Raw genomic sequence first — 19,881 nt, forward strand, 5'->3', positions numbered from 1 at the left:
AAGGGGTCTTTCATTTCTAACATAGATTGGGAGGAATTTCTTCTCTCAGAAGATCATTTGGAATTCCCTACCCCTGGGAACAATGGAAGCTGGGTCATTAAACCCTTTCAAGACTCAGCAAGGCAGAACTTTTAGCTACATTGGAGTCAAGGTTTATAGGAGCAGGCTGGAAAGTGGGGTTTAAGCCACAGTCAGCTCAGCCACGATCTTCATAAATGGTGGAGCAATCTCAAGATTGCTTATGTTCTTATGATGAAGTGGGAGCTTACTGGAATTAGAAGACCTAGCTATTAGTCCTTTGAAAACTAGGATTATATAGAGGCTGAAGTTAATTAACAATGGGTTCTTGGTAATGGAAAGCAGGGGGCAGATTTTCTAGTGGCTCGTGTCAAGTGGCAAATTAAATATTTTATTTTGTCATCTGAGTGTCTTTTGGCTCAATGGAGATTTATTTGGCTAAGTGTGAGTTGCATCAAGGATTTTGGAGACATTCTTGCTGTGAGGCCTCCTGAAATTTCTTGCTGAAGCTTATCAAACCTGCTTCATTAACTAACTTAACCTGCCTCTATGTTGTCCCTCATTTCAAATTCTATTCCTGTCGAGCCATGCTTTGTTCCCAGGGCCGTTCACCACTCTCAAGATATCCTGGAATTGACGGCAATCTGTTTTGCTCATGCCTTCCTTAAAAGCAGATTGTGCAGCCCACTGTCTGTCTGGAGTTGCCCTGCATAGAGCCTGACACCAGCACTGGATCTGGTAAATGAGGGATTTGCTGCCTTGCATTGTGGATAGGGAACTGGAGGCTCTGGTGGACAGGGTGGTGCAGATATAAGACATCTTTTGCCCCAACAGCAGCTAAGGAGGCCACCAGATCATGCTAGCCTGGCCTGAGGTTGCCACCTGAGTTATCGCAGTCTCAGTCATCTGGAGCAATGCCCAGCTCTGTAGCTGGTAAATGTCTTTCTCCATTCTACCAACATAATTTTCTTCATCTTCTCTCAGCTACCCCACACTCAGTTTCTGTCTGCTACTGTATCCACTGCCCATCAGAGCTCATGATCTCTCACTTTCACTAATGCCTGCAGCATGTTCCCTCACATACTGACAACCATGAAAACCCCCACCAGCGCGAACCCTGCATGGTCTGTGTGCTAGGAGAAGGTGAGGACTGCACATGCTGGCGATCAGAGTCGAAAAGTGTGGCATTGGAAAAGCACACCAGGTCAGGCAGCATCTGAGGAGCAGGAGAATCAACGTTTTGGGCATCAGCCCTTCATCAAGAATGGTCTGTGTGCTGCCTTCTCAGTCGGTCAGGGCACCATCCGACTAACAACAGTGCCATCCCCTTTCATCTCCTTTAACACCTGCCACTCTCTTATTCCAGGAGGAAAATAGCCCAAAACAGGGTAGAAGGATTTATGTTAGGTGGTGAGCTGCATGAAGTTCAACACCTCACCCCTTATGAGGAGACGATCCTGTTTCTGACCGCCCTGAGTTGCTGACAGACTGTGTCCGAGACTCTGGACTCTTATCAGAGTCTGCCCTTGACTTATAGTGCTGGGAATGCCTGCACAAAGGGAACCGTTTCGCAGAGAAAACAGTTGATGAACAATGACAGATTTCTTTTTGAAAAGTTCATGTTTCAAAGCAAAGGTGTATCCCCGTGTGGAAGGAGGATTCTAGGAAGGGATGATTAACTAGAGAAGTTAATAACAATACCAAAAATAAAAGAAAAAGAAATGGTGTGGCACCGATTAATGGGGAGTTAAAGGATTAGAAAAGTTTTAAAAGTTAACAAAAGATCTACAAAAAAAAGGTGGAAATAAACTATGAAGGAAAAATAACACAAAAATGGACAATAAAATCTCCTTTAAATAAATGAAAAGGAATAGAGAGGCAACAGTGAAAATGGGCCCCAGCAAGAATGAGGCTGGGAACTAGAAATGGGAAACTGGGCAATGACTTGATTAAATCTTTTGTATCAGTCTTCAAGATAGTGGACAATATAAGCATTCCACAATACATTAATAATCAAGGGACTAGAAGGGAGAGGGAGGAAATAAATGCATTAACTATCACATGAAAATGTATTAGAGAAAGTAACTGGACCAGAGAGCATAATTTCACAAGAAGGCATCCCACATTTAAGACAGATCAGGGAGAATTTCATCTCTGAGTAATTGTTTACCACAGAAGTCTGCATGACATGTTGAGGTTGAGTTGTTATGTATATTCAAGGCTGAGACAGAGTTTTAATTAGAAAGGCAATCAAGGATTTTCAGGAAAAGACAGGAAAGTGGTGTTGAGGGTTATCAAATCAGTCAGTACCTCATTTAATAACAGAACAGACTAGATGAGCTGAATGACCTACCCTTGCTACTATGTCTTATGTTGTCATGGCTTACTTGAATGGATATAATGGTAGGACATTTAGAACCACAAAATTAAATCAAGCAAAGTCAGCATGGTTTCAGGAAAGGCAATCATGCCTGACAAATATATTACCTTTGAGAAGATAAAAGGAATTGGTAAAGAGGAACAAGTAGATTTAATATTTTTGGATTTTCAAAAGACACTCAAGAAGTCCCATGGTGTTGGGAGCAGTATATTTAGCATGGGTAGAGGATTGGCTAACTAATAGCAGACAAAGAGTTAGGATAAATGGGCAGCCTTTAAATATTGGAGGGCCACAGGGATCAGTGCTGGAGACAAAATTATTTGCAATATATATGGATATAGAAGACATGGATGTTGGACATGAATGTACTATTGCCAAGTTGGTGGATGACACAAAAATAGGTGGGAAGGGAAGCAGTGACAATAATACAAGGTGGCCACAAAGGGATATAGGCAGTTTAATTGAGTGGGCAAAAACTCGGCCGATGGAATATAAGGAAAATGTCAGGTTATACACGTTGACAGGATGAATACAGGAGCTAAATATTGTTTGAATGGGGAAAGCTGCAACACAGAATGATTTGGGGCTCTAGTTTCAAATGAAAGAATCCCTACAGTGTGGAAACAGATTCTCTGAAGAGTAACCCACCCAGACTCATTCCCTGCCTTATTACTCTACATTTACCCCTGACTAACACCTCTAACCTACACATCCCTGAACACTATAGGCAATTTTCAAATGACCAATTGACCTAACCTACACATCTTTGGATTGTGGAAGGAAACTGGAATACCCGGAGAAAACCCATGCAGATATGGGGGAATGTGCAAACTTCACACAGACAGTAATCCAAGGCTGGAATCAAACCCGGCTCCTAGGCGCTGTGAGGCAGCAGTGCTAACCACTGAGCCAATGCACCACCCCAAATTCCTGAGAGTTTCAGCTTTAGTCAAGCACTGTGAGCCTTCGCAACCTTTGGATCTGGAATCAAACACAATACCATGCACTCCAAGCCCACATGAATTGCAAAAAGTTAGAATCCAAGTTCAGTAGGTAATGGGGAAAGCAAATGATGTTTTGGACTTTCTTTCAAAGGGAATGGAGTGTAAAATTAGGGAGGTCATGCTGAAAGTACACCGGGCACAAATCAGACCACATCTGGAATACTGAGACATTTTTCATCCATTTATCTAAGGACAAGAATAGTTGCATTAGAGGCGGTCCAGAGAAAGTTTATCATGCTGATCCCAGGTATGGAGGGACTGTCTTATGAGGAGTGGTTGAGTAGGTTCCGCCTTCATTCATTGGAGTTTCTAAGAATCAGAGTCAACCTTAATGATACATATAAGATTCTTCAAAGGCTAGATAGGGTAGATAGAGAGAGAGCTGAAAATGTGTTGCTGGAAAAGCGCAGCAGGTCAGGCAGCATCCAGGGAACAGGAGAATCGACGTTTCGGGCATAAGCCCTTCTTCAGGAATGAGGAAAGTTTGTCCAGCAGGCTAAGATAAAAGGTAGGGAGGAGGGACTTGGGGGAGGGGCGTCGGAAATGTGATAGGTGGAAAGAGATCAAGGTGAGGGTGATAGGTCAGACTGGGGTGGGGGCGGAGAGGTCGGGAAGAAGATTGCAGGTTAGGAAGGCGGTGCTGAATTCGATGGATTAGACTGAGACAAGGTGGGGGGAGGGGAAATGAGGAAACTGGTGAAATCCGAGTTCATCCCTTGTGGTTGGAGGGTTCCTAGGCGGAAGATGAGGTGCTCTTCCTCCAACCGTCGTTTTGTTGTGGTCTGGCGATGGAGGAGTCCAAAGACCTGCATATCCTTGGTGGAGTGGGAGGGGGAATTGAAATGTTGAGCCACAGGGTGGTTGGGTTGGTTGGTCCGGGTGTCCCAGAGGTGTTCTCTGAAACACTCCGCAAGTAGCCGGCCTGTCTCCCCAATATAGAGGAGGCCACATCGGGTGCAGAGAATGCAATAGATGATGTGTGTGGAGGTGTAGGTGAATCTGTGGCGGATATGGAAGTTTCCTTTGGGGCCTTGGAGAGAGGTGAGGGGGGAGGTGTGGGCGCAAGTCTTGCACCTCCTGCGGTTGCAGGGGAAGGTGCCGGGAGTGGAGGTTGGATTGGTGGGGGGTGTGGACCTGACGAGGGAGTCACGGAGGGAGTGGTCTTTACGGAATGCTGATTGGGGAGGGCAGGGAAATATATCCTTGGTGGTGGGGTCCGTTTGGAGGTGGCGGAAATGACGGCGGATGATGCGCTGAACATGGAGATTGGTGGGGTGGTAGGTGAGGACCAGTGGGGTTCTGTCCTGGTGGCGGTTGGAGGAGCGGGAAGTGGAAGAGATGCGGTGGAGGGCATCGTCGACCACGTTGGGGGGGAAATTGCGGTCCTTGAAGAAGGAAGCCATCTGGGTTGTGCGTTTTTGGAACTGGTCCTCCTGGGAGCAGATGCGGCGGATTCGAAGGAATTGGGAGAATAGGATGGCGTTTTTACAGGGAGCAGGATGGGAGGAGGTGTAGTCCAGGTAGCTGTGGGAGTCGGTCGGTTTGTAGTAGATGTCCGCATTGATTCGGTCGCCTGAGATAGAAATAGAAAGGTCGAGGAAGGGGAGGGAGGAATCTGAGACTGTCCAGGTGAATTTGAGGTCGGGGTGGAAGGTGTTGGTGAAGTGGATGAACTGTTCAACCTCCTCGTGGGAGCATGTGGCGGCGCCGATACAGTCATCGATGTAGCGGAGGAAAAGGTGGGGGGTGGGGCTAGTGTAGTTGCGGAAGATGGATTGTTCCACATATCCTATGAAGAGGCAGGCATAGCTGGGGCCCATGCGGGTGCCCATGGCTACTCCTTTCGTTTGGAGGAAGTGGGAGGATTGGAAAGAGAAGTTGTTCAGGGTGAGGACCAGTTCAGTCAGTCGAAGGAGGGTGTCAGTGGAAGGGTACTGGTCGGTACGGCGGGAAAGAAAGAAGCAGAGGGCTTTGAGTCCTTCGTGATGGCGTGTTCAGGGATAGATAGAGATCCTGGTGGGAGAGTCTTGGTTCAGAGGTCACAATCTCAGAGTAAAGTATCACACATTTAAGTTAGAAGTGAGAATTTCTTTTTGATAGTTGTGAATCTGTGGAATCCTTGATCATAAAAGGTTGTTGAGGATGGAACATTAAGTGTATTCAAGGTTAATATATACTGACTTCTAATCATTAAGAGAATCAAAGGTACGGTGATTAAGCAGGAAATTGGAGTTGAGGGTTATTGGATCAACCACCATTTCATTGAATAGTAGAGTGGACTTGATGGGCCAGATAGCCTGTTCTCCTATGCTTTCTAGCCCCAATGGGAGACAGGTCTTGCCAAACTTCTTGTCAGATACTGCTACAAATCCCATCATAGCTCATGTCAGTTAAGATCCCTTTCAGATTCCATCCCATTTGCTTCCACTGAGCCAGTCATGGATTGTTAAGGTCAACATACTGTACAAGGAGTTTTTGCTGTGGAGAAATTATTTTTGCTGAATTGTAAATCCTTCTAAATAAATGAACTCTGAAATTCCAAAGTGCATGACTGCCGAGTCATTGTTTATCATTTCATTCTACAACAAATTTACAGCCTGATTTTGCAGCCTGCCTCAAAGTGCCTCAAGGTTTTTGAGATTTAAAAAGCGCACTTGGAGATGAGATTCAAAAACGATATTAAGAGAATTACCGTTAATGTTGATTTTTAAATGCCAGCTATTTACTTTTAGTTTATTTTTTTCTTTACAATAAACAATCATTGATGGGGGTTTAAACCCAGACGACCTCAATGCCATTTGCAAAGTAAATCAAATTATCATCCTTGAACATAGGGAAAATGTAAAGAAAATGACTGGATAAATAACTTCCATTGGCTAAGAAAGAACTCTGTTATCAAAGAGTTGATCTTCTTGCTTTGATAAATATCAGTGATTATATTTAAACATTACGAGGTTGAATTAAGGAGGAACCAAGCTTTCTGGTCCTTATTTTCATACAGTGGCTTTGCTAGAAATTGTTCATGTTTGTCATGTGGGGACTTTTGCAGAGCTGGCTGCTCTGTCTTCTTTCATCAAGCAGCCTGCCAACAATAACTGCTTGTGTTCAGACATGAGGAATAATTATTTAGGTGAGCCTAAACCAGGGCTGCCATCATCAATTTGAAATTGTGCCTTTCAAGAAATGAATGTACAAAGTTGTGAGAAAAATCGTGGTTAACTGCATGAAATGATCAGTAAAGCACTGTGAGCTTTTTTGTGACTAGTCACTATAGTGAAAAGTTGAAGAATATCTCCTTACATTAGTATAGACGTAACTTCTTTTGCATTTTAAGAATCAATGTTGATTTTACTGACATCTCAAGTTAAATAGAAGATTCCCCCCCACTTCAACGTTCAAGGACATTCAGCCTCCGATCTTCAGGGAAGCGTCCTCCAAGGTGGCCTTTCAAAGTGGAGTCACAGGTAGATAGGATAGTGAAGGACGCATTTGTATGCTCGCCTTTATTCGTCAGAGCATCGAGTATAGGAGTTGGGAGGTCATGTTGAGGCTATACAGGACATTGGTTAGGCCGTTTTTGGAATATTGCAAGCAATTCTGGTCTCCCTCCTATAAGAAGGATGTTGTGAAACTTGAAAGGGTTCAGAAAAGATATACAAGGATGTTGCCAGGGCTGGAGGGTTTGAGCAATAGGCAGAGGATGAATAGGCTGGGGCTGTTTTCCCTTGAGCGTTGGAGACTAAGGGGTCACCTCATAAATATTTATAAAATCATGAGGGGCATGATAGGGTAAATAGACAGGGTCTTTTCCCTGGGATGAATCGCTGAAACTGATAGCCAAGTTCCATATCCATAAAAACAGCCTCAACGGTATTCATGTTGTGCTGCATGTAACCCCATCTTATTGTTCTGTGTAAAACCTTCCTTACAGTTCTGTTTTCACACCGTCACCTTGACAACTTGTTATTATCTCTCTACACCAATTAGTTTGTACAGTTTTGAATTACTTGTTCCTTTGGTTAGACCCTCTTCATGTGACTGTTACATTTATCTTTCCTACCTATCTTTCTGTCATAAGCAGTATGACTCTGGAAAGTCTTGATTAACCTCTGCCCTTCCAAATGAAAGTCTCTGTTGCCCTTGATAATGGTTTTGATGTCATTAATGTCAGGCAGACTGACTTGCTGTTTCCTGAGGTAAAGCTCTCCATTTTCTTGAATCATAGTCGAACACTAGCACCCTTCTGATCCTCCTGCTGTGTTGCTGTATCCAATGAGAGTTGAAATATTATGATCAATACTTCTGCTATTTCAATTTTTGCTTCTTTCAAAAGCATAGGATGCATTCTTTTTGGATTGGGGATTTACCAATTTTCAGTAATGCTAACCTGTATTGTACTGTATCGTTGCAAATTTCTAACGTTTCCATGACGTCCCTGTCCTCTTTGAATGACATCTTCACGTCATCTGCTTCCTTTGTGATGATTGTTTCTTTTAAAATTCCTCTTTTAGGTTATTGGTATACCAATTTTCTTCTGTTGCAAATTGTTAAAACTACTGCAACACTTACTATGTTTATAAAATATTTAGGAGTTCAACTTAAAAAAAATTTTTAAAAATGTTCAACATTAACGTTGACTACTAATATTTTGATGTAGCCTCTGATATTAATTGTTTCCTCCATTGCTTTCTATAATCTTACGACGTGTTACCTGAATCTTGCTCAAGACGTTTTTCATAAGTCGCTTTTAATTGTTTTGATTTTATGTTAACTTTTTTATTTCTTTTGGCAACCAGGATGTGTTATGTTTGGATTTGTCTTTTTCCTCAAATAGAATATATCTAGCTTGTACCTGATCTATTTACAGATAGTTTTTTTTTGGTTAGAGTTGAGAAATAATTGCACTTGTGGACCCCAAATAAAGAAGGAGAGGTAGAGGAACAAGACTGTGGGAAATGTTCAAGAACTGTAGTTTAATGATATTGGGGGCCATTAAATACCCAATGCTGATTAGGATGATGTTAGAATAAAGGGCTAAGAGAGGTAAAAATTTTGGAAATGCAATCAGGAAAACCTTTTTGGTTAGTATATTTTCAGTCCCAATAGGATAGAAGCATTGTGAGATCTGGTGCTCAGGTTAAATGTGGATCCAAGTGAACCAAATATCTGAGTAGGTACATCAGAATGATCACCATTTCAAAAGCACAAGATAAGAGTGATTATCATATTGTGATTCGTTATTATTGTGGGGTTCATTGATATAACTTTTATGTTATTTGTTGTGAGTTTGGGTTTCTAGTTTTTGAGTTAGAAATTGGGTTTTCTATTTGTGCATCACTAACAGACTTATTTTGTGATCCAGCATGGTAAATATAATGGCTCGTGGTTTGTTAGAGAATTCTGGAACTTGTTTGTTTTCAAGCTTAAGGGAAACACCAGTGAAAACAATGCCATTGACTACACCAGGAAGGTCATGGAAAGCCTAATAGAATGAGCAGACATGGAATTTAATATTCAGAAACATTTTGACCAAAGGGATGGAGAAAGGCAGAAGAAATATATACTTATTGGCACAGATCTAAATAGGGTGCAGGGATAAAGAGCCTCTGGGCTCATTTGCAAAGTTCTTTGAAAGTGGCAGGATACAGTACTTTGCAAATTAGTTAGTGAAGCATGTGAGATTCTGGGCTTTGTAAACTGAAGCATTGAATAAAAAAGCAGAGATGTTGCAATGAACCTTTAGAAACCTCTGGTTAAATCTCAACTGAAATTTCACACACAATTCTGGTCATCATAAGGGTGTTAAAGATGGGCAATAAATGCTGTCCTGTCAGCCAGAGACATGTCCCATGAACAAACATAAAAAATAGATTCAATCCCAGAATCAATTAGTAAATGCAGTATTTGGAACTTCAGTGCAATTTTTAATCAATACTGCCATGACCTACTTTTTCCTTCTCTATTATTCCTGAATAGTTGGTAAAAATGCATATTAAGAGCCCATCCTGGATTATTTTCGTTAGTGTAAAACATCATAGTCCTACTTAGAAATTTGTGTCCACAGCTCACCAACATTTGTTGGTTACATTTTAGACATTGATGTTTACATAATTTAATATATTTTTCATCACTTCTTTTTCTTAGTTTAGGCCCTGTAATGTTTTGGGATATTTCTGGTTTAACTGCTATTTTTATATCTCTATAGCTCCATTATCTTCTGGTTCCCCAGATAAATGAGTTTAACCCCCACCTCCTCCTTACAACTCAGCAAGAACATTTGTCCCAACTGTGTTCAGATGTAACTCTTCCCTCTTGCAAAAATATCCCTTCTCCCATAATGATTACCAATTCTCCAAGAATCAGAAACCTCCCATTCTGTATGATCTTCCAGCCAAGCATTTGCATGAACCACGTTTCCCACATTCACCAGCATGAGACACTAAGAATGGTTCTGAGGCTGCTAGCTTTTGTGGTCATGTTTCTTTTTCAAGCTCATGAAGTTCAGGCTGAAGGATTTCAATGCCTCATGCATCATGTGTATCATGATTTCTACTTGCTCCCTTTCTTATCTCAGACTGTGCTGCACCCCTTGGTGTGATATGATGCACCAAGGAAGCACCATATCATTCAGAAATCACCGTTGTAGTTACAGAAATGCCCTGACCTATCAAGTCCCCTCTGAGTACTGCATTTTTACTGTTTGCTTGTCTTACATGTAGTCAAATTGTCCATAGGGTGGATTTGTACTACATTTCGTCAAAGTGTAGTCATGTTTTCTGGTATTCAAAACTGAAAAATCAATTAGCAATTATTCTAGATCTAAGTTATCTTGACTTGATGAAATATCCTCCCAGAACCTGTTAATGTTGTTGATTGTGGATGAACTGTAGCTGCATCTTAAGCCTGGAAAGACAATATAATACTATCTTCCTGAATAGAAAAATGACCTTAAAATTAGCATGAAACATAATTAAATATACGCAGTACTTTAAACTCGACTTTTGTTTTGAACAGTGACTTTAAAAAAAAATAAAATTTAAGATTGAAACAAATATCAGAACAGTTTCTTAAATTTCAAATCAAATTAAAAGTAGTACCTCTTTTTAAAAAGATTCTGTTCCACAATTTTCTTCCATTACAGATCTGGAGAACTTAATGACAAAATATATAGTATCTAAGTTAGGAACGATTCACATAGGTTAGGCCTTCCAATATAGGACATGAATGTTCTCTGTTTCTGGACATTACTAAAGTTTACCAAACTGTGCAGTATATTTTTCTCTATAGGAACCATACCACATTAGTTGACTCCACTTTCACCCACGTTGATTCATTATGATGTTTGCGCTCGTTCTTGTGACAATTGGCAGTTATATTGCCAAGGCATACAAGACTATGGGCCAAGCGGTGGAAAATGGGATTGAATAGTTAGGTTCTTGTTTTTGACCAGCATGATTCAGTGAGCCGAGGGGTCTTTTTCTGTGCTGCAAACGTCTTTGACCTTATGTAAAACACAATATAGAGGCCCACAAAGGCTGCTGGATAAAGCTTAATTTATCTCCAGCAATGTCATTTGCTACATATACCACAAGCATACCATGGTTAACAACAGACGTCTAGTTTAGGGTAGGTTTTAATTTTGCTGCACAATTGGCAGTGATGTCATATACCCAGGTTGTGTCAGTTATTTCTTAGGTCCCTGTAGATAGAGTGTTCCACTTCCATTTTATACTGTATTTATTGATAGTTAAGAGTTGCCAATAAAAATAGCAATCTGGCATGTTGAGGACATGATACCTATGGTGCTGGCTATTGTTCAAGTACTGCACTTATTTGCTTAGGCAAGAGAATGTGATTACAAAGTTTCAGGTTAAATGGTCTACCTTTCCAGATCTGAAGAACATAATTTAATGACAAAATATATGGTGTCTAAGTTAGGAATGATCCGCGTCGGTTAGGCCTTCTAATGTGGGACGTGAATGTTGTCTGCTTCTGAAGGTTACTAAAGTTTACCAAACTGGCTTTTTCACCTCTAATTTTGAATCTATTTTGAGATCATTCGCAAAACTTTAGAGCTTACATTGTGTATAACACATACCTCGACCATTGGTTTTTCATAGATATCCTCCTGCAGTGAGTCTGTTTTTGTTTGGATTGTGTCCCGTTGGAGAGCTTGTAGCACCTTCTTTGGCATAACAAAGCCATACTGTGCTTCCAGAAGTGCCAAGTCAATTTTTTCCGCTTTTAGTACAGTTATTACTTCATCTCGGGCCTAAAACAAATCCACACAACATGAAGCATTGGCATACTCTTTCACTGGTAATTTATAGGGAATACTGTACGTGGAAAAGATTTCATGCACTCACATGTATTGCCAGTGTGCAAATAAATGATCTTCCATTAACATGTAAAATTACACTTTTACTGTATCTGATAAGGTGAAAGTTGTGGTTTATCAACATTTCAAATAACTTCAGTATTGTGCTTTCTCAATTCGTGGAGTGGGTAGATGGATACAAATGTGGATGTAATAAACACTCTGCCTGTACCATGCTTACTGGTGGAATTTCTGCTTTTCTAACACTTAAAGATCAACTTATATCCCATTGTAACTGTTGCGTTTATTCAGTTGATGTCTTTTTTTTTGCTTTGCATTCTCCATAATCCTTCCTTTTGTTTTTCTCATTCGCCCTGTGATGTTTGGATTTTCTGTTTTAAACTTAGTTCTGTTCCTTGCAGGAAACTGACTAGAATTAAGAATTTGAGGTATTCATATGGAGAGGTTAATAGAAGTTCAGAAGAAAATAATTAACCAAATGTAATTTTTTAAAAACTCGAACTCAGGCAATTGGAAATCGGAAAATGAGTGGAGCAACATTACATGGAAGACTAAAATAATCAACTGATGCTTAAGCAACAATGGAAAGTAATTAATTGCATGCCATTCAATACTTAGGAAAAAGGAAATTTGAACAAGGTTAGGCCATTAAGCTCCTCAAACCAGTTCTACTATTCACTGAGATTGCACTGATATGTGGCCTAACTTCACATAACTTTGTCCCGTATCCCTTAATACCTTTCCTTACCCTTTGTGTGTAGAAGTGCTTCCTAACATCTCTTCTGAATGGCCTGGCCCTAATTCTCAGACTATGCCCCTGAATTCTGGAATCCCGAACCAGCAAAATCGTTTGTCTTTATGTGCCCTGTCTTTTCCTCTTACTATCTTGCAGACTTCGAGCAGATCATCTTAACCTTCTAAATTCTAGAGAAAACAGAGCTAAATATATAATCTTTCTTCATAATGTAACCCCTGAAGTCCAGGTATCATTCTTGTTAACCTACATTGTACTCCCTCCAAGGTATTAAAATCCTTCCTAAGGTGTGGTGCCGAAATCTGCTCACAGTACTCCAAGTCAGGTCGAACCAGGGTTTTGTATAACTGCAGCATGACTTCTAATAAGATTTGCAACTGTTTGAAAAAAGAATTGTAGTTGGTAGCGATAGTAACAAATCTGTTAATTTGAAATTAACGGATGTGGTGATCCAAGTGGCTTTTTCTCATTTAAGTCTTATTTTCACAATATTGTAGATGTGTCCTAAATTACACTGATGTAGACATTTCTTGCTGATTGCCAATGCAAACAAGTTTACCTTTGGTGGGAGAGACATGCAACCTACTGATAATGATAAGTTAAAGGCAAAATTTTAAGTCTAATTTTGCTATAAGTGTTCTTGAAACCTTAAACTTAATAGGAAATTGTAACATAAAAATTTAAGACAATGCAAGTGCTGCCTTCAATCTTTCAACCTACGAAAGAGCTTGTGTATAATATTTTATTATATCCTACTTGTGAAAGTATACACCTTCAGAAATTGAGAGAAATGTCTTTCCATGCAAAGTAATTAACTGAAATTTATTGACAACAATAACAGCAAATAGTTTTTGTCAGAGTCTTCTAATTAATGTTGTTATATATGAAACTTGACGCAATTTAATTTCATCTGCCCTTTCAGACTGCCGTTCATATTTCAGTCCATACAAAATTTCCTGGGAACATTGTTACCTATCAACTAAATTGTGTGTTCTACCTTGCAGAATTGACCATCAGTCCCATCCGTATGGAGGCAAGCCTTCTACAAAAAGCAGCTTAAAAGCCGAAGGCAACACACGGTAAGACCTGATTTTCAACATTCCAACTGACACCACCATAAAGCTGTTTAGACAAAAGCGATCTTGCAGAAAGTTGTTATGTTTTGGGGTACGGTTACATGCAAGAACGAAATTGAAGTAGCGTATCTTTTCATCGAAACCTACTGTGAAGTTATTCTCATTCAATCAATGATTTAACCCAACCTTAATCTTGTCTTTTTTGCACAATGCAATCAAATCATTGGAGGTTGGGACATTTATTATCAAAGTAAACCTTTGGAAATATGTAAGGTAATAAAGATTACCAACCTCTAATTCACCTTCAAGTATACTGAGCAGGAACAATAGGTCATCTCGAGAAAGATCTTCATGTTTTTTAGATGACGTCCTTGTTTTATGATTTCGCAAAACAGTCCCTGTCTCCTCCATAAAGAGTCTTTCCCTTTGATTGTTCATTTTAATTGTTCCTGAGTATGACTCGTCCTTTTCAGAATTTCGATGGCGTGACCTTGCTTGTTGATGCAACCTTTTAGTTTTGGATGAGCTTTCCAAGCTGTTGCTTCTTGAGTGCATTTTCAACTGAAACAGGTTAAAGCAAGTTTCTTTTTCAATGAAGTTACTTAAAACATCCATGTACTAATTGCAACAACTTTTTCATTCCTTCATGGGATGTGAGTGTCACTTATAGGCCAGGATTTAGTGCCAACTCCTAACTGCCCAGAGTGCAGTTAAGAGTCAGTCACATTGCTGTTGAGGTGGAGTCATGTTTAGGCCAGATGGGGTGAAAATGACAGATTTCCTTTCCTATTCTGCACCACCTGATGAAGGAGCAACGCTCCGAAAGCTAGTGCTTTTAAATAAACCTGTTGGACTATAATCTGGTGTTGTGCGATTTTTAACTCTGTACACCCCAGTCCAACACCAGCACCTCCAAATCATGCCTAAAGGATATGAGAGAATCAGATGGGCTTTTGTGATAATCAACAATGGTTTTATGGTTGCCATTAGGATACCTTTTTATTCCATATATTTTTATTTAATTCAAATTTCACCACTAGCTATGGTGAAATTTGAATTCATGCTTGCAGTCTGGGGTCTGGATTACTAGACCAGTGGTATTACTGCTACTTCCCCTAAACTCTAAATTTATCATTGCCAGTAAATAGAGCAGCCTCAACTTAAATAATTAACTATTTCCATGAGTTTGAAAATTTCATATGGAAAGCAAAAATAGTATTAGAATAATGACCACTAATTTAAATCAAGTTGGCCAATTGGCCAAATTGGGATGACAGCATCTCTAGCTAGGCCAGCAGTTTAGACCCATTCTAATTTGTCCAAAGATCCAACCCTATTGCTGTATAGGATTCACATATAGGCCATACTTGATAAGAAAGGCAGATTTTCCTCCCTACAGAACATTAGTGAACCAGATGGGGTTGAATGACCATCAGTAATGGTTATATCATCAGAATTGGATGTAGTTTTAAATTCCAGACTTTTTTTTAAATTCACTTTTCACCTTCTGCCCCTGATGGATTTAAACCTATGTCCCCAGAACATTAGACTGGGGTTCTGGAGTACTACCCAGTGACATCACGACGAAGCCATCACCTCCTTGATACATCCACACTTTATTTCAATTGGAATATGATAACTCACATCCATAATTGATAAGTAAGACCTTTCAAGTTTAGATTTGGGTGGCACAGTGGTTAGCACTGCTGCCTCACAGCGCCAGGGACCCGAGTTCAATTCCCGCCTCAGGCAACTGTCTGTGTGGAGTTTGCACATTCTCCCCGTGTCTGTGTAGGTTTCCTCCGGGTGCTCCGGTTTCCTCACACAGTCCAAAAATGTGCAGGTTAGGTGAATTGGCCAAGCTAAATTACCTGTAGTGTTAGGTGAAGGGGTAAATGTAGGGGAATGGGTCTGGGTGGGTTGCGCTTCTGTGGGTCGGTGTGGACTTGTTGCGCCGAAGGGCCTGTTTCCACACTGTAAGTAATCTAATCTAATTTCAGAATATTGCTGTCTCGTCAGCTCTTGTGTCTTTGTCCCATATCACTTAAACAAAAAAAAACCTATTGATTTTGGGTCCTGAAGGGGTAAATGTAGAGGAATGGGTCTGGGTTGGTTGCTCTTCGGAGGGTCGGTGTGGACTTGTTGGGCCGAAGGGCCTGTTTCCACACTGTAAGTAATCTAATCTAATCATTTATTCTACTCTTATCTCATTCATTTTTTTAATTTATCTTTTCCAAGACCAAATATGAGACATTTACAAAATGTCCCGTGCTCCAGACATTTGGATGGTATATTTTGTTTAAACACAGCCACCAAATTATATTCACAACTTATTATTCCCTTTGTTTTCACAACATACACAATCCATAACGATCAAGTAACTTTGAATGTTCATTGCTTTGACATCACTCCTAAAAGTTTCTTAAATCAAAATGAATTTTAAACTTTCAAAGACTTAGCAATTGTTTCCTCCAACAAAGCCTGAGAATAAAATTTGATTATTTACAGAGACGACTTTATTTTGGTTATTTAGAGAGACTACATTATTATATAAAGCATTGAATATTAGAAAATTATTATGTTTCAAACTCAGAAGTACTGAACAACAACATCTTCTAAAATGTTTTAATTTGGTCAATTAGAAGGCATTTCTCCTGTTACTTATCCCTACCTATGTAAGTAACATGCTAAATATGGCAAACCAAGGAAGTGCAGTTGAAGGGATAGAGAAAAAAAGTGGATAACTATGATGTGAATTCGTTATTTGCATGAAATGTAAATAGAGGTATGAACTGCTTAGACCAAATTGCTTGTTTCTGTGTTGTGTCTTTTGTGAATTTATACATCACAGATCTATTCTGAATTTGTTGCTCTCTTAGATGACCACACTAATACTGTGATCAATTTTGGTATTCTGAGAAAAACAAAACATAGCCTGTATGTTCCTGACCATTATGTATCTATCTTGCAACTCGTAGGTGCACATGGACACATCATGAGAACAGAATTTACCTGACTTTAATGTTTCCTCTAGCTTTGAAACATTCACTTTTCAAAGCCATAAAGTGGAATGGCCACTCACAATGAAATTGTCCTGGAAGTGTATGGATAAGATTCCTGATATTTCTTCACCTTTTACAGTCGGTTTCAAAACTAATCTGATGAGCACTTTATAGCTCTGTACTCTTTACCAATCAGATGATGCAATTTTGAGACCCCCACAGAATCAAGACAACTGCTACTTATATGTGCACTTTGAATAATGACAACTGACATAACATTCTTACTGTACTGAGATGTCCCCAAGTTATGGTTGAGCATGGAAATGAAAATTAGTGCCCTCTTCAGTGGTGTTTGGTGTTTAATTAACTGGGAGACTGGTGGATGGGGAGCCTCAGCCTTCCTCCTGCCATCAATTAACTGTGACCTAGATTGAGTGATGACATGAGGGCAACATCATCTGACAATAGTCCCTGCCCTGTCCCATTGTGCTGCTGTCCATTCGCCTCTGTTTGGTTGTCAGCTCTGAGTGGCCATTAATTCAGTGGGCCTTCACTAAAATAAATGACATGTGTTTCACAGTGGTGAATCAGATGAGTTTTTAGGACAGTCAGTGGTACTTTCATTACCACTATGTCTGAGATGAACATTTCACTCCAGATTTATGAGCTGAATTTAAATTCCAGCAGCTGTTGTGATGGGTTATGAACCTCTGTCCTCAGAGTATTTGAATATCAGAATCAAACAGTATAGGGAGTAGACTGGAAAGAAATTTTAATTAGCTTAAAGAAGGGTGCAACTTTTGACAATAGAATTATCTTAGGTAAATTCTTCACCACTCTGCTCAGAGATAAGCAATGTTCTAGCAGTTGAAGAGGGTGAATGTTTTTTTTAAATCTGCAAGCCTGTATCTAGAAGTAGGCAGCTAAGTAAATTCTTGTAATTTTGCAAAAACTTTATAAAACTAATGTTCACACAGGGATTTTTGTCAGTGCATTCACTGAGGAAGACTGTGGAATCCCAAAGTAATGTTTTTGAATATAACACAGAACCTAAATCTGATACTTTACAGTTTTTAGGACCTGTTGACCTCATTTTGATTACTCTGCAATTACAGTGGTTTGCATTCTGGATCATTTCTCTTCCTTGACATAAACAATGTGACACATTAATTAGCTACAGTTTGAACTTGTTCTGTTTGTGGAATGACTTCATATTCAATAGAATGCATAGCATCTAAATCACAGTAGGAGGTTTTCCATTTCAGGCTGCCTAGCTGGTGGTTTTACTGTTCGTGGGGAATTGCAGCAGCACTGGGTTTAATGCTGGATATAGTTTTTGTGTGCAGATTTTCCCTTTTGTTGCTGCAAAGTTAGATGAGAATGGCTAACCTGCTGCTTTGGATATTTTCACTTCCACCATAGGCAGCTGATCAAAGATATGATATTCTGCAAGCTTATAATCAAAGAACAATAGTCATGAAGTCAGAAAAATTAGAAAGAAACAATGTTTTATGAGAAAATAAATAAAGCAACATGCAAGATAGACAGGGAAGAATTATTGAATTAACTCTGAAGATGGTGCTAATATTTTCATAATCTAAGTCAAGCATTATGTCAGTGAAATGACATTGAACACCAAGCTAGCCATGTAAAAATTTGCACTTCCTTACATGGAAGAAGAAAAATATAGATTTAAGAAATTGACCATTCAGCCCCTCAAGCCTGTCCTATTCTTTAGTTAGATGAGTGCTTCTGAAACCTTTTCAGTCTGAGAATCACTCAGAACTCATACGCCACCAACCGGACAGATCCTAGCTGGCTTTGCTTACTTTGTCTTATTTCATCCATGGAAAATGGGCATCGCTGGCTGGCCAGCACTTATTGCTTGCCCCAAGTTGCCCTTGAGAAGGTGATGGTGAGCTGTCTTCTTGAACTGCTGCTGTCCGTATTCTGTAGGTAGGGAGGGAATTCTTGGAGTTTGACCCAGCTACAGTGAAGGAACGGCAATATATTTCCAGGTCAAGATGCGAGTGGCTTTAAGGGGATTTGCAGGTGGTGATGTTCCCAAGTATTTGATGTTCTTATCCTTCTAGATGGAAATGGTCCTGGGTTTGAAAGATGCTGTCTAAGGGTATCTGGTGAATTTCTATAGTGCACATAGTTGATATTACACACTGTTGCTACTGAGCATGGTGGTGGAGGGGGATATTTGTGGATGTGGTGCAAATCAACTGGGCTGCTTTATCCTGGATGGGTGCCAAGCTTCTTATGTCTTGTAGATGGTGAACAGGCTTTAGGGAGTCAAGACGTGAGTTACCTGCTGCTGCATTCCGAACTGCTCTTGTAGCCACTGTAATTATATGGCGAGTCCAGTTCAGTTTCTGGTCAATAGTAACCTCCAAGATGTTGATAATTGGAGATGTTAATGCCATTGAATGTCAAGGGACAGTGGTTAGATAGTCTCTTATTGAAGATGGTCACTGTATGGCATTTGTAGCGCAAATGCTACTACCCCAAAAACACCCTGACAGCATTAATCGGAAGAATGACAGCTTCTGATGAGAAATTCATGATCTGAAGTCCAATTCCAAGATGGAGAACCACAGTTGCATGTCAGGCTTAATGATTTAATTCAACAATTCACATTGAACTTCTGGGAAAAAGAATTTTAAAATTTCTACTTGGTAGATTCTGTGAATAAAAGCTAACGCGTTCAATTTGCGTAAGAATTTACAACTGTCGAAAATCAAAACACAGACTAAACAATTTAACCTTGCTGTCTGGAAGCACTGTGCCACTTGTTCAGACCCCTTGTCCAAACCATAATGAGAATCGCCTGGACTCCTATCCACATGATGTCACAGAAGCTGACCACTATAGTATGTATGCTTATGGAATCCATAAATCTGTTGTCATTTTTTTCTGTATTAAATGCAATAATTAATTTTGTAATAGATATCACAAATTATTAATTAATTCAAAAATCAGAGGTATTTATGTGTATTGTAGCGACTTGAGGATTGTTTGTGGAGGGTCCATGTCTCCATGTTTAACAATTCTGGTATGTTTACCAGAATGAATGACATATAATTAACATAAAAACTTTTAAATTAGAAGGAGTTTGAATTTGATTGAGCTGTTCCCAGTACAGACATAAATTGCATGAAATGGAACAATGTTAGATTCTTTTTATCTGAATGATCAGAGCATTCATCCAACCTAAATAATGTATACTTGCAAATCTAACTTGGATTAGTTGTAAGCTATATGAGCTTCTCAGCAACAGAAAAATAGAATTTTCTACAGACG

At 39.7% G+C, this 19,881-nt stretch overlaps 2 protein-coding genes across 10 annotated transcripts in view; one reads left to right on the forward strand and one right to left on the reverse strand.

The window, feature by feature from the left end:
- Positions 1 to 19,881, forward strand: part of cmss1 (cms1 ribosomal small subunit homolog) — a 397,195-nt gene that overhangs the window by 219,202 nt on the left and 158,112 nt on the right. For all 9 annotated transcript variants that reach the window (XM_087992620.1, XM_087992624.1, XM_087992623.1 and 6 more), the window contains one exon: positions 13,499 to 13,573. The gene's annotated coding sequence lies outside the window, so the exon portion shown is untranslated. The remainder of the gene's footprint in view (positions 1 to 13,498; positions 13,574 to 19,881) is intronic.
- Positions 1 to 19,881, reverse strand: part of filip1l (filamin A interacting protein 1-like) — a 309,751-nt gene that overhangs the window by 196,768 nt on the left and 93,102 nt on the right. The window contains exons 2-3 of the mRNA XM_043701146.2: positions 13,862 to 14,131; positions 11,501 to 11,674 (exon numbers count right to left, since the gene is read on the reverse strand). Coding sequence (XP_043557081.2) covers positions 11,501 to 11,674; positions 13,862 to 14,125 — 438 coding nt within the window. The 5' untranslated portion in view covers positions 14,126 to 14,131. The remainder of the gene's footprint in view (positions 1 to 11,500; positions 11,675 to 13,861; positions 14,132 to 19,881) is intronic.

The sequence above is a fragment of the Chiloscyllium plagiosum genome, unplaced genomic scaffold, assembly GCF_037043375.1.
Source record: "Chiloscyllium plagiosum isolate Xiang-an unplaced genomic scaffold, Cpla_swu_hap1 HiC_scaffold_12, whole genome shotgun sequence".
In the NCBI taxonomy this organism is placed as follows: Eukaryota; Metazoa; Chordata; class Chondrichthyes; order Orectolobiformes; family Hemiscylliidae; genus Chiloscyllium; species Chiloscyllium plagiosum.